General features: G+C 38.1%; 1 protein-coding gene across 16 annotated transcripts in view; it reads right to left on the bottom strand.

The window, feature by feature from the left end:
- Positions 1–14,140, bottom strand: part of ANKS1B (ankyrin repeat and sterile alpha motif domain containing 1B) — a 1,348,742-nt gene that overhangs the window by 351,250 nt on the left and 983,352 nt on the right. For all 16 annotated transcript variants that reach the window (XM_074267164.1, XM_074267169.1, XM_074267161.1 and 13 more), the window contains one exon: positions 10,556–10,708. In XM_074267164.1, coding sequence (XP_074123265.1) covers positions 10,556–10,708 — 153 coding nt within the window. The remainder of the gene's footprint in view (positions 1–10,555; positions 10,709–14,140) is intronic.

Consider the following 14,140-nt stretch of genomic DNA (forward strand, 5'->3'; position numbering starts at 1 on the left):
TAGTACCTACCTCACAGAATAATTGTGAGGGCCAAATGAGAAGGTTTTAAATTTTGGTCTTTAAAGAAATATCAAGGGCAGCTAGGTGGCACAGTGGATAGAGCACCAGCCTTGAATTCAGGAGGACCCCAGTTCAAATCTGGTCTCAGACACTTAACACTTCCTGGCTGTGTGACCCTGGGCAAGTCACTTAACCCCAAATGCCTCAGCAAAAAAAAATCAGATAAATAAAATTTTAAACAAATATTACTGTGCCAGAAAAAATGAGACTTAAATACATGTTGTCAAGGATATCTTACCAATCCACTCCCTCCACAGACCATAAAGCACTTTAATTATTCTTTTTAATAAAATCATAGACTTTCACTTTTCTAAGAAATGAAATGACAACAAGTTTGTGGGAGCACTACTATATTTTTACCCTGATAAATTCATTTAAATCTAGACTCGCTGAAAGGCATCTTAGAAACCTGTTGGCTCCCTTTACTCTATTATCATTGGGTCTTTTTTCTTAGTGAGGAAACCCTAAAATTAACAAATCATTTTGTATTTCTGGGCCTCAGTTTCCTACTATGTAAAAAAAGAGACATGAAATAGTAAATTTTCAAGACTCTGGGGGGTCCAAGTATTATATTTTCATAATCTAGATCAGTGTTATCAAACTCAAAGAGAAATGGGAGTCACTAAACCATATATCTCTGACTTAGTTTTAAAAATGTAACAATACCTTTATTTTGTTGTATATATATATATATATATATATATATATATATATATATATATATACATATGTATGTATGTATATTACTTGTTTTGTTAAATATTACCAATTATATTTTAATTTGGTTTGGACTGTATTCAAGAATGTTGTAGCCCATGTTTGACCCCTCTATTTTATACAACTTGAGCATTTCTACAACCCTTGCACTGGATTAATGCCTTTGTGTAGTTTTCATTACTTGGAATGAATCTATTCATTTATAGGGTAAAATTTTATTTTTATTTGATATTACAAATTTATTTATATTTATCTAAACATATTTATTTATGAAATTTTATATATTTGTATTCAATATATTTATTATAGTCAGTGGCTTTATTCTTAATGAGTATGGTATCGTGGCAATCAGCACTAGATTTAAAATTAAAGAGCTGGGTTTGAACCCTATCTATTAAGCTTGGAGAGGTCAATCACCTTGTAGTTAGTCAGTCAGTCAAAAGCATTGATTACTTATTTACTATATACTGCACATTTTACTAAGGGTTGGCTATTGGTAATATGGTGATGAATGTTTTGGCCATGACAGTTCCTGAAGTTATACAGGCTCTGCCATCTGTCTCAATGGAGATACTGATACAAACACTGATGTATGCTGACAGAAAGCACAACCTTTCTGTTATCTATGGGGGAAAAAAAGAAAAGAAAAGACCTGGAAGGCTTTTCTTATCCAAAGGTAAATGCCAATTCCTGAAAGCTATGTAAAGCAATTATTTTCTCCTTAAATGACTAATGCTTCTGGGAACTATAATCTTTTTCAGCATCATTATGTAGAATTACAACCACTGCCCTAATACTTGTTAAAGGTTAAGGTTTTGAGAGAGATAGATGCATTTGGAAACTTGAGCTGCCATGTTGTTTCCAGATCTGTACACACTTAAGCACGTATTGAACGGAAAATATATTTTGATGACCTAAGAGTCAGAGTTCTTAACCTTTTGATGTCTTGGATCCCTTCAGAAGTCTGGCCCCTTCTCAGAACAATGTTTGCCAATGCATAAGAAAATACATTGAATTACAAAGGAAATTGTATTGAAATAGTTATCAAAATATTAAAGAAAGATGTATTCATAGATTCCAGATTAAGAACCCGTGCTTTAGCATATAAAAGTTGGTCAACATCAGTTATTGGATTTTGGAAATTTTAGGAGATGCCATAATGTTGAGTTGAGAGAAAGGTTTGCTTTGGTTTGGGCCAATTATTGTAAATTTGATTCTGCCAAGGACCCATAGCCTTAATTTCAAAACTTGAAAGACAAGTGTTAATAACCAGCCCATTGTAGTGGGCAGAGTAGTTGAGGGCTTTAAATTCATTTGTGGGCAGCAGGTAGTACCAGGAAGGCTCATCTTCTTGAGTTCAAATTTGGCCTGAGATGCTAGTTATGTGACTCTGGGCAAATCATTTAACCCTATTTGACTCAGTTTCCTTATCTTTAAAATATTATAGAAAAGCAAATGATCAACCACTCCAGTAGCTTTGTCAAGAAAACCCCAAATGGGATCACAAAGAGTCAGACATGACTCAGCAACAACAGCTACGATGAAAAATTTATTTTGTAAACCTGCAGGGGCTCTCAGGCTTTTGTGAAAATAATGGATTGGAAGGAGAGACATCTGTCAGAGCCCATGGGCAATTCCTCCTGCTGAGGAACACCCACCTTAGTTGTGACTTTGCCAGCTGCCAAGGATAAAGTGGTTATTCCTCCCCTCTTGTAGGCAGACATGATGACTATTTAAATATTGATGATGAAAATGTTATATTTGTCTTCAGAAGTCCTCCTCTGCTCTCCGCTCCTTTTCTCTTTTCTCCTTATTTTATGTCATCAGCAGGGTCACAAGTTCCCAAAATCAAAGTTCTGGGATCATAAGGGACATTAGTAATCATTGGGTCCACTTCCCTTATTTTACAAATGAGGATATCAAGGTCCAAATAAATGAATACTTTGCTCAGGGTCATGGAGGTAGTAAGTATCCGAGTCAAAATTCAATTTTAGATCTATTATTGAACTTTGTGTTCCAGATGAGAAAACAGACTAAGAAGTGTGACTTCTTGAAGGTCAATGTAGACAGTCAATGACAAACCCAGGCATATTAAACTTGATGATATCTAAGGGTCTCTCCAGCTCTTAACCCCAAAGTCCCATGTCTCCAGATCTCCTTCCACCAGCCTTAAAGAGACATGGAATCAACCATGAGAGAGGATTCCTCTGAGTTCTAGACTTGAGCTTCCCTTGATTTCTAAATATAATAAATTTTTACTAGATATTAATTAGAACTTAATTAATCAACCAGAAAATATTTATAAAGACTGAGGCAAAGTGCCAGCCTCTCTTTGTTGAACAGATCCTCATTTTTAGACAAGCAAAAGAGAACAGAAACTCATTTTAAATAAATACGAAAGCAAATACTCTTATAAAGCAATATTTAAAAGAAAACATAAAAAATTATAAAATAGACATCTTTGGAGAGAGGCTCCTAGGAGATGCCTGTTTGTCCCTGCAGGGGTTTTATCTTTGCTGTTTCGAACCCATTCTGATAACACCGATCCTACCTGGGATCCCATGGACAGACCCTGCTTAGATGGAGCATCTTGCTAACTCCTGTTTTAGCTCAGCAGCCAAGCTCTTTCCTGGAATTTAAGTTTCAGCCTTGGCTTTAGACTCCCAAACTTGTAATTGTTCCTTTTCTGCCAGGGTCCTGACCTACCTTTTCTGAGCTAATCAAAGGGATGGGATTAAGTTGCTTTTTAAGTTCTACTTTTGGCTGAAATAATAATTATAATGATAAAGGTTTATAAAGAATACCTGGGCCTTGAGTCAAGCAAATCTGAGTCCAAATTTGGCTCAGACACTTATTAGCCGTTCGATGCTGGGCAAGTCATTTCACCCAGTTTTCCTAGTCTGAACAAAAAAAGAACTAGAGAAGGAAATATCAAACTACTTCAGTGTCTTCGCCCAGAAAACCCCAATGGAATCACCAAGTCAGACATGAATAAAACTATTGAGGTTTTATTTATACAAGGTTAGGTATTTTCTGCCTCAGTTTCCCCAACTGTAAAGTTGGAATCATAATAGCACTTACTTCTTAAGGCTGTTGTGAGCATCTAATTAATAACATTTTTATAAAGCACTTAGTGCAGTGCTTAGAACAGAAGAGGCATTATGTAAATGCTCTTATTACTTAATCTCTGTTTCAGTTTCCTCAAATGTAAAATAATAATAATAATAGCATCTACCTCCCAGGGTTATTATGATGATAAAAGCAGCTTTGTCAACCTTAAAGTGTAGTTGGTTTTATTAATATTATTGAAATAGAAGTTTCGGCTTGATTCAGAGTCTAGGATAAAGATTCAAATCCCAGCCCTGCACTTTCTAGGTCTAGATCTGTGATTTCATTGGTCCGGGGAACTTTTAGGTGACGAAAGTCCTCCCAACAAGCCATATCAGAATATTAGCCTTCTGCCTGTAGGACTGAAAGTCAAGTGGCTTGTTCTACCTCAGCTGAGGGATACTAGGTCTTCCCATCTCCAAGACCTGTACTTTATCCACTATTACCAGAATCTCCCCATTCAATTCTAGCCTCAGTTTCCTCAATTTTACAAAGATGTGGTGGATGAACTCTGTGATCCTTGTCAGCTTTTAAAATTGGATATTCTTCTCCTTGGGTTCAATTTTGTAAAAAAGAAATATTTCTGTATTTTGGGATGGAGGATTTCCAGATGAAATTCACCAATCAGAACAACTTATAATTTTCTCTCTCCCCTCTCCTTTCTTCTTCCTTCTCTTCCTCTCCCTCTACTCCCTCCTTCCTGTCCCTCCCTCTCTCAATCTTCCATCTTCTTCTCTATCCACCTTGTCTCTGTTTCCCCTCCTTTCCTTCTCTGTCTCTCCTCCCTGCTTCTTGTCCCTCCCTCTCTCAATCTTCCATCTTCCTCTTCTCTATCCACCTTTGTCTCTGTTTCCCCTCCTTTCCTGCTCTCCTTTCTCCTCTCCCTCTCCTCTCTCTTTCCTGTCCCTCCCTCTCTCAATCTTCCATCTTCTTCTTCTTTATCCACCTTGTCTGTTTCCCCTCCTTTCCTTCTCTGTCTCTCCTCCCTTCTTCTTGTCCCTCCCTCTCTCAATCTTCCATCTTCCTCTTCTCTATCCACCTTTGTCTCTGTTTCCCCTCCTTTCCTTCTCTGTCTCTCCTCCCTTCTTCTTGTCCCTCCCTCTCTCAATCTCCCATCTTTCTCTTCCCTATCTACCTTTGTCTCTGTCTTCCTTCCTTTCCTGCTCTCCTTTCTCCTCTCCCTCTCCTCTCTCTTTCCTGTCCCTCCCTCTCTCAATCTTCCATCTTCTTCTTCTCTATCCACCTTTGTCTCTGTCTCCCTTCCTTTCCTCCTCTCCTTTTGCCTCCTCTTCCCTCTCCCCACATTCCTCTTCCTTCTCATCCTCCCTCTCTGGCTGCTGCTGTCTCTTTCTCCTCCGATTTCCCTCCTCCCTCGCTCTTTCTCTCCAGCTAGGTTCCTACTTCATCTACATACAATATTTGTTTACTTAATTAACTTCTACTTAGCAGTTTTTCTTAAGGAAAGGCTTCTGCTTTGCCACGAACAGTGCCAGAAGAGATTTTTCACCAACCCCAAGGCTCCTACAACACACCAGAAGAAAGAACCGACAATTCACTGGTTTCATTACCCTGGGAGCTTAAAGGAAGCCACTTTTAATAGAAACAAAACTGAACACTACTTGACACAGCTGTAAGGAACATATGGAGCTCATTACCCCTGGAGTGTAGAGAAGCAGAAAATATAAAAAAGCTCAAAAAGGCCCACAATTTATGGAAGGACAGACCAGCACTGCAGAACCTCTGAGAATGTGAGCATGGGGTCGTAGTTCCAGAGCTGGAAGCCTTGGAGGCCCTCCAGCCTTCCTCTCCCCACAGCTTGCTCATTGCAGGGATGAGGGAATGGAGGGCTAAGAGGAAGCTAGAGCTTGCCCAAGATCACAAAGCTTATAAGTGATAAAGCTGGGATTTGAACTCAGGTCCTTTGACTTTAAGTTCTGAAAACATTCCTAAGGATATGATCACATCACAGGGACGGAGCAGGATCTGAACTCAGGATTTCCTATCTGCATTTCCTCCTCAGATATTAGATGCACAAATATGCCCCTAATGGAATTAGATTTCTTCTCTCATAACATGAGGCTGCTTCCCCGTCCCAGTGTTCTAATTTTTAACAAATGTATTCTAGGTAGATAGAGAGAAAGATAGCTGCTTCTCTCTTCCCTTCTCTTCCTTCCCTGTATGCTCCCTCTTTCCCTCTCTCTCTTTCCCTTCTTCCTTCTCTCTTCCTTTCTCTTTCTCTCCTTCTCCCCCTTCTCCAAATAGGATTAAGTGACTTTCCCAGGGGTCACATGCCAAGTATCTGAGGTCCTCCAGACTCCAGAATTCACTCTTTGCCTTCTATATGGTGAGAAGCCAGCATGCCGTAGTGAAAGAAGTCCTAAGCTTAAAATAAAAAAAAAAAGATATGAACACAGAGACTACCTCTGCTGCTTCCTTCAATGCATGACCTTGAACAAGTAACTTACCCTCCCTGTGCCTCAGTTTCCCCATTTGTAATAGGAGGGGCTTGGACTACACAATATCCATGGGTCATTCTAGCACCAAAATCCATGATCTTCCGACCTCTTGAGGAATAAATTCCCTTTTCATTCTCAAAAATTTGTAGTCTATGAGAAATGGCTCTAAGACTTTCTACTCATGGACAAGTCACTTTCTACTTGGATGAATCAAAACCTCTCTGGACTCATCTGCAAAATGGGCTCATTAGAGCTGAAGTAGTGACCCACCAAAGTGCTGAAATTTGGAGAGCACCAACATCACTTGATGTTTCTTAACACTGCAGAAACAACTGAACTCAGCACTTAGTTATCAAAAACAATTCATTAGAACAGGAATTTGCTATTCAATTCAATTCAGTAAACATTTATTAAGTGCCTACTAAGTTCCAGATTCAGAAATAAGCACTGGTGATACAAAAAGAGGCAATTCTTATTCCCTACCCTCAAAGAGCTCACAATCATCTTACTAGATGGTATGCTGATGGCTGTGCCCCAGATAAGCTCCTTTCTAACTGCCCAGTCTTCTTTTTTCCCTTCATTCTCCTTAGAAGCCTTTGAGGATAGTTTTTTTATTCCACTTGCCCTGAGTTTTGTACTAGTTGTCCCCAACACCTCTTTGTGCCCCCAGTTAACTCTTTAAAACTGTTCTTTACAGAGAGATCTCTGGATCACTGGAGTGTGATTCTTCATATCTGTGGGATATTGTTCCCCATACACATGCATACACACCAACTCCATATATACCCGATATACAGAGATGTTATTGGCTGGTAGAAAAGTCTGCTGCAGTATTGTGGGAAATAAACCCCCAAGTTCTTGGTCCATAGGGCTATTCTTCCCCTCCCTCATCTCATTCCCATCCAGGTAGGAACAGGTAAGGTGAAGATAAAAAGGGATATGAAAGTCTCTTGGGTTTTTTTTTCTTTCTAACACAGGGATGCCTCAGCAACAGTCCCATTGCTCTCACTATCCAGGGCAGCCATTCTTAAGCTTTTTTGGGGGGGCCACTCTGGAGTAATACCTAAGGATTTGAGGATTTCTGCTCTTCCCTCCCTGTTGTTGGGTTGGTTGTCCAGTTTTTTCATTTGTGACTCTATTTGGGCTTTCCTTAGCAGAATAGTTTGCCATTTCCTTCTCCAGCTCATTGACTAGTCAGGGAAACTGAGGCAAATAGAAGTAAGTGACTTGCCCAGGGTCATATAACCAGTAAATGTCCGAGGTCAGATTTGAACTCAGAAAGATGAGTCTTCCAGACTCTGGGCCTGGTGCTCTCTCCAATGAGCCACCCAAGTGCCCAGAATTTGTGCATCCATGCAGATCTCACAAATCACCAGTTGAGACATCTGGAGTTTTTTGGTATCTGTATTATATCCACTCTGTGGTAACAGGATACAGCACGATGGTGGGTTTTACTCTGTTCCATTCCAGAATATCAGGGATCACAGCCCAATTTTGCAAAGCATGAGTGACTCTAAGCATGTCTGTCCTTCAGTGGGGAGCCCTGTTCTTGAGAAGCTGCTGTATGGAGAGATGAGACGCACGGCCTATTTGCACCACTGACTGAATGGGAGCTAAGCCTTCGAGCCTATTTGCATGTATCATGTAAGATTCCCCCATAACAGATGGTTGTGAATATAACAGGGAGATCAGCTCCAAGTTCCCAGTGGAGAACTAGGATCCCTGCCAGGAGCAAGCCAAATAAAATAATGTAAAATAAAATAAAAAATTTAAATATAGTCTGGCTGAAAAGCAGCTTTTGTTTTCTCCTATTGCCACTCCATCCTCTCCAGAAGATAGTTAAATGACCTTCAGACAGAGCGTGAGGTTCCTAGGAACTCACAGCTTTTATGGGAAGAGAAGGAAACTGAATGCAAGTAACAGTTCCCGACATCATAGCAGCAAATGAGATAAAACAGCAAGATTTGTGTTTAAGTGGCTCTCCATAAAAGGGTAATTTTAATCAGATTTTCCAGGATAGACATTACTCCTAGACTAGACATTTTCAGCCTTAGAAAAAAATTAGCCAGTAATAATATGTATTATTCAACAATATTTTCATATTTGACATTTGAGAAAGCTAATGACATCTGAAAGGGGCGCTGTGGCTTTATGAGAAGAAATTGACTTTAATGGTAGCACAGACCACTTGTGGCCAATTTGGGAAAATTATCATCTTTCTTTTAAAGTTGATGAAGGCCTCTTTTCATTCATCAGTACAGAAGCGTCTAAATTGGCCAAGTTATTCTCTAAAAGTTAATGCTTGCTGACTTCCTTTTCCCTGTAGGATCATAAAATCTTTTAAAATCAAAGCAACCTTTGAGGTCATTTAGTCCAAACCCTATTTTAAAGCCATGAAACCATTTTACAGAGTCTCTGTACAGTGTTTATTTAGTCTCTGAAGACCTCTAGAGATAAAGAGCATTTTAAGGAAGCTCAGTGCATTTTGGAGATGACATTGTTAAGAAAATCCTTAGTATTTTGGGCAGAATTCTGGCTTCTTGAAACAGTCTTACAGGGTCAAGACAATTAGGTCTAATTTCTCTTCCATAGGTGGTTGGAACTTTATATATGGTTTCATCAATGTGGAGAGGTCACAAATGAAGAAATTCCTACCAAAATATTTTGCAATCTAAAGGCTAGCGGGGTTGCTTAGGCCCCTCAGAGATCAAGTGACTTGCCCAGAGTCATCTAATCACTATATGTCAGAGCCTGATATGGAGGTTGCCTCTTCCTTTACTCCATTCACACCATCTCTTGATCTTTCATAGCCAACTTTCTAAATCTTGGAAACTAGCGAACATGTCCTCTTCTGTCCATTCTTCCTTGAGTTTTCTGTTATCCATGCTGACCCTTTTCCTCTGACAGATCCTGAGAGAAAGCTTTGTGCAATTTAACTTTAAAAATAAATTATTTAAAAATAATTGTCATAATGCTAAATCTAAAATCTTAAATTTGTTTTGATGTCCTTATTTTCTGGGGAGCATCGTGACTGAATAGAAAGCTAGAGATTTGAAGTCTTGCCTCTTGACATAATGGTTGGATGACTAGATAAATTATCTAATTTCTTGGTGGTTTTATGACTATAAACTAGGTAATAAATGCCAATCTATATAGATAGAGGAATTTTCCTTATTGGGAGTCTCCCGATGAAATTGCAAGTCTATATCCTACCTTTCCACATGTTTTTATGTCCCCAGGAACAGAGTACTTCAGATATAAACACACACACACATACACACACACAAATGGAGGCATGCTACTATTTCTTTTCTATGTAGTTTTGAAGATTTACTAAAATTTAGTTGATTTTGGCTTGAATGCATACAAGGGGATATTAACCAGCTTTCCAAAGTGGATGGACTAAAATCTATTCACCAAAGGAAAAAAAATGGAGATAAAATAAGACACCATTTCCTGGAAACAGTGTCCCATGTAGCATCTTATTAAAGAAGAAACAAGCTCCATCCCTTTCCCCAAACATACCAGTTTAGATACATGACTAATGAATCATAAAGACCATGCTGATCTCTTGAATAGTAGCTTTTATCTTAGGAAGTTAAGACAACTAAGAATCAAAATGCAAGCCTGGATTAATAATAATAATATTACACTTGTAAGAATGACTCTTTAAATGACCACTGGATAGACCAAAATGACTTCTTTACATGGAGAATTCCATGATTTTAGGAGAGTTTCTTTATGTAGTGCAACTATCGTTTAAGAATTTCTTCCTATCTCAAGGAATTTGTGATGAAAGAAGAACTGGAACTCATAACTGAACACCAAATAGACAATTTTGATTATATTAAGTTAAAAAGTCTTTGTACAAACAAAACTAATGCAGACAATATCAGAAGGGAAGCAATAAATTGGGAAATCATTTTCACATTAAAAAAACAAAAAGAATTTCTTCCTATCTCCCAACAGTTCCCCTCTTTCTCTAATTTGAAGATTTTAGTTTATGATGACAAAACTTGCTGCACGGGTTATGAAATGATAAGAAAATGTGGAGTACAAAAAGAAGAAAGGTTGATGTCCATACAAAGAGAAAGGAGAAGTTCATGTTCAGATGTTCATGGGAGTCATAAAGAACATGAAGATCAGTATTTTAAAGTATTAATTCCATCCATCAAGGTTGCATGATGGAGGGGCTTTTCAGTGATTGACTTACGTTAATTAGCTCCACCTCCCAGATTTTTTTCAACAGGTCCATGGATGTGTAGCCATTGATGAGGAAAGATTTGGTGTAGTCACCCAGTTCAATGGAGTCCAGCCACTCTGCCACAGAGGTGGGATGGTAGCCATCATGGCCAATGGGCCTCATCTAGAATGAAAAAATTTTAAAATACTGTTAATATTCATTTTAATTGACAGCTGTGTGTTCCAATAGGATATGTGCTACAATTTGAAAATGCATTTGATTTGAGCACCAGATCTTTCTGGGGAGAAGAATTAGTATGCAAATAGAGATATCGTATATATAGCCTCTTGAGAATTTATACCTGTTAATGGCACTAAAGCAAAATTGTTAATAATTCTCAAACTGATTTCATTTTCAAAGAAATGCATCTGAAGATTTCCAATTCAATTTTAATTCTACCTGTTCCCTTCTCTCTCCCTCTCTCCTCTCTTCTCCTCTCCTCTCTCTTTCTCTCTGTCTCTTTCCATGTGTGTCTCTGTCTGTATGAGTATATCTCTCTTTCTCCTGTCCTGTCCATCCTGTTTTCATTCTTATTCATTCGTCTCTCTCTCTGTCTCTCTCTCTCTCTTTCTCTCTGTATCTGTTTCTCTCTCCATGTGTGTCTATATCTCTGTGCATGTGTCTCTCTCTTTCTTCTGTCCTGTCCTGTTCATTCTCATTATTTTTTATTCCCTCCCTCCTCCCCCTTTCTTTTCTTTTCTTTTCTTTTCTTTTCTTCTCTTCTCTTCTCTTCTCTTCTCTTCTCTTCTCTTCTCTTCTCTTCTCTTCTCTTCTCTTCTCTTCTCTTCTCTTCTCTTCTCTTTTCTCTTCTCTTCTTCTCTCTCCTCTCTTCTCCTCTCTCTGTCTCTGCCCTCTTCCCTATTTGAAAGCACTAAATCTGTCAAACATCTCTGCCAGGGATGTTCCTGTCAAAGTGTAGGGGGAAACTTCACAATCTAATCTCACGGTTGGAAAGGGTCTTAGAATTCATGTCATCCAAGCCAGACGACCTGAGTCTGAATCCTTACTTTTCCACTTTTACCTGTGTGACCTTGGACTAGTCTCTTCATCTCAATGGGTCTCAGTGTGTTAATCTATAAAATGAGTCATTTTAGCATCACACACCCAGATGGCCTGGAAAGTGTTTTTCAGTTAAGAATTGATGGCCTTATGATGCTGTGGGTGACCTCTTGGACTCTTCCCTGCTCCTGCTCTACAATGCTGAATGATTGTGAATTGGATTCAATGCCATTTGGAAGGCAAAAGACTTTTGTCTCCAAAGATGGATGTCATTACCTGGTTCTGCAGATGCTCTGAAAAACATGAGTTTTAAAAAGTGTGTGTGTCTTTATGTGTGTATGTATACACACATACACACATACATATATGTATTTGTGTGAGTGACTCAAGTAGAGTGGTCAGTGTGAACTTGCTGAAGCAACAACACGCTTCCATGACAAACCCCGTGAAAAAGACTGATGAGGGTTCTGAGACGATGTGTTCTGCAGACACTCTGCAGTATGTCAGACATTAATATAGAGCACACTGGCAGACAGCCTCCCATTTTTTTGTCAGCTATATACAGAACATTTTTTACTTTCTGAGAACAAAGAAGTGTGACAGCAACATAATGCTTCTGAGCTTAAATTGGAGTGAGAAAGCAATTGAAGCCAGAGAAACTTCTGAGCTCAACATTTTATGGGAATTATCCTTTAACCCTGATTTAAAGATTAATTTGAATTTATGTTTGGGGAAATAGGTCTACTTTCAGGATGTGACAGATTTTATCGCTCTAATTATCGGGAAGGGTAGGTACCAGATCATTACTTTTTAATATGAGTCCTTTGGTAAGATTCCCCCAGATCAGGAAAACTGAGTCATGAAATCCTTCTTCTTGGGATTCACATATACAAACATAATTACTTTGGCTTGCAGAGCGGCATAAATTAGAACTTTTTATGTAGCTATATGTGATCATTTTTTTTTGTTGTTGTTGTTGAAAGAGATTCTAGAAATAGTTATGAGGGCTGTAAAATGTATGTATCCAACAGGAGTGGTGGTAGAGTGGAGAAGGGGAGGTGCCTTGTAGCTGGGATGCTGGATATTCCCAAAGACCCCAGTGGGCTTACATCTCAGATCTTTCCGAATGTCAATAGTATAAATATAGCTGTGTGCTAGTAAATATTTAATACCCACTTTCCCCCATTTGCTCATGATATACTTTTTCTTTTTCTTCATTTGTTTTTGACATTTACTTTTACACGATTTTGATTTTCATTTTTTCTCCCTCCCTCTCCTCCCCTTTCCTATGGTGGCAATCTGATATAGATTATACATGTACAGTCATGTTAAACATATTTACACATTAGTCATGTTGTGAAAGAAGAGTCAGAACAAAAGGGGAAAACCACGAGAAGGAAAAAACGACAATAAAAATGTGAAAATATATATCATTCCACATTAGTCATGTGAAAGAGTCAGAATAAAAGGGGAAAAGCACGAGAAGGAAAAAACGACAATAAAAAGGTGAAAATATATACCATTCCACATTAGTCATGTGAAAGAGTCAGAATAAAAGGGGAAAAGCACGAGAAGGAAAAAAACGACAATAAAAATGTGAAAATATATACCATTCCACATTAGTCATGTTGTGAGTCAGAACAAAAGGGGAAAACCACGAGAAGGAAAAAAAAAGATACAATAAAAACGTGAAAATATTTACCATTCCACATTAGTCATGTGAGAGTCAGAATAAAAGGGGAAAACCATGAGAAGGAAAAAATGACAATAAAAAAATGAAAATATACATCAATCGACATTCAGATTCCATAGTTTTTTCTGCAGATGTGTTTAGCATTTTTTATCATGAGTCTTTTAGAATTGTCTTAGATCATGATACACTTTTAAGCTTAACCTGAATTATTAACATTTTCTCTATCACTTTCTTAAATCCAGAATATCAACAAAACAATAAACAGCCCTTACATGTAGCTTTTGTGGATTTCCAAATACTCTTACTGAAAATTTAACAATCAACTCTGGTTTGAGTAGCTTCTATCACATCCCTCTATGAGTATGAGAAATTCATATTTTCTATATTTACTTGTCATTATTTAACATTCCTATTTCTTGCTTTTTTCTATTCTTCTTTCCTCTTATTCCTGTCTTAATTTTTTTTCTTCTCCTCTTCCATCCTGTTCCAATCTTCCTACTGATTTCCACCTACATATAATACTTTCAAAATGCTCATTGTTTTAAAGGTGCCGTGGAGTCTTTTATTCAAACTGGATTTTCAGCTACATTTTTCATAAATATTTTGTAAACGTTCTTATGATTTGTTATGTAACCACCTCCAAAGAGCAGACAAAACTCCTTAGTGCTCAGCACCTTCTTCAGAAATGGAGGGCTTTATTACAGCAAGTGCCACATCTGTCATCTTCCTTCAAGCCTATGAGTACGAATCATAATCCATTCAGAGCCTTTTATCCTTCATGATTCTTGTCCATGTCTTAAAATCCTCCTAGGAAAATTAATCCAAAGTTCTATAGGATTTCTGAATCTTTTAATGTTTTGTGG

This window comes from Sminthopsis crassicaudata, chromosome 5 (assembly GCF_048593235.1).
Source record: "Sminthopsis crassicaudata isolate SCR6 chromosome 5, ASM4859323v1, whole genome shotgun sequence".
NCBI classification, from domain to species: Eukaryota; Metazoa; Chordata; class Mammalia; order Dasyuromorphia; family Dasyuridae; genus Sminthopsis; species Sminthopsis crassicaudata.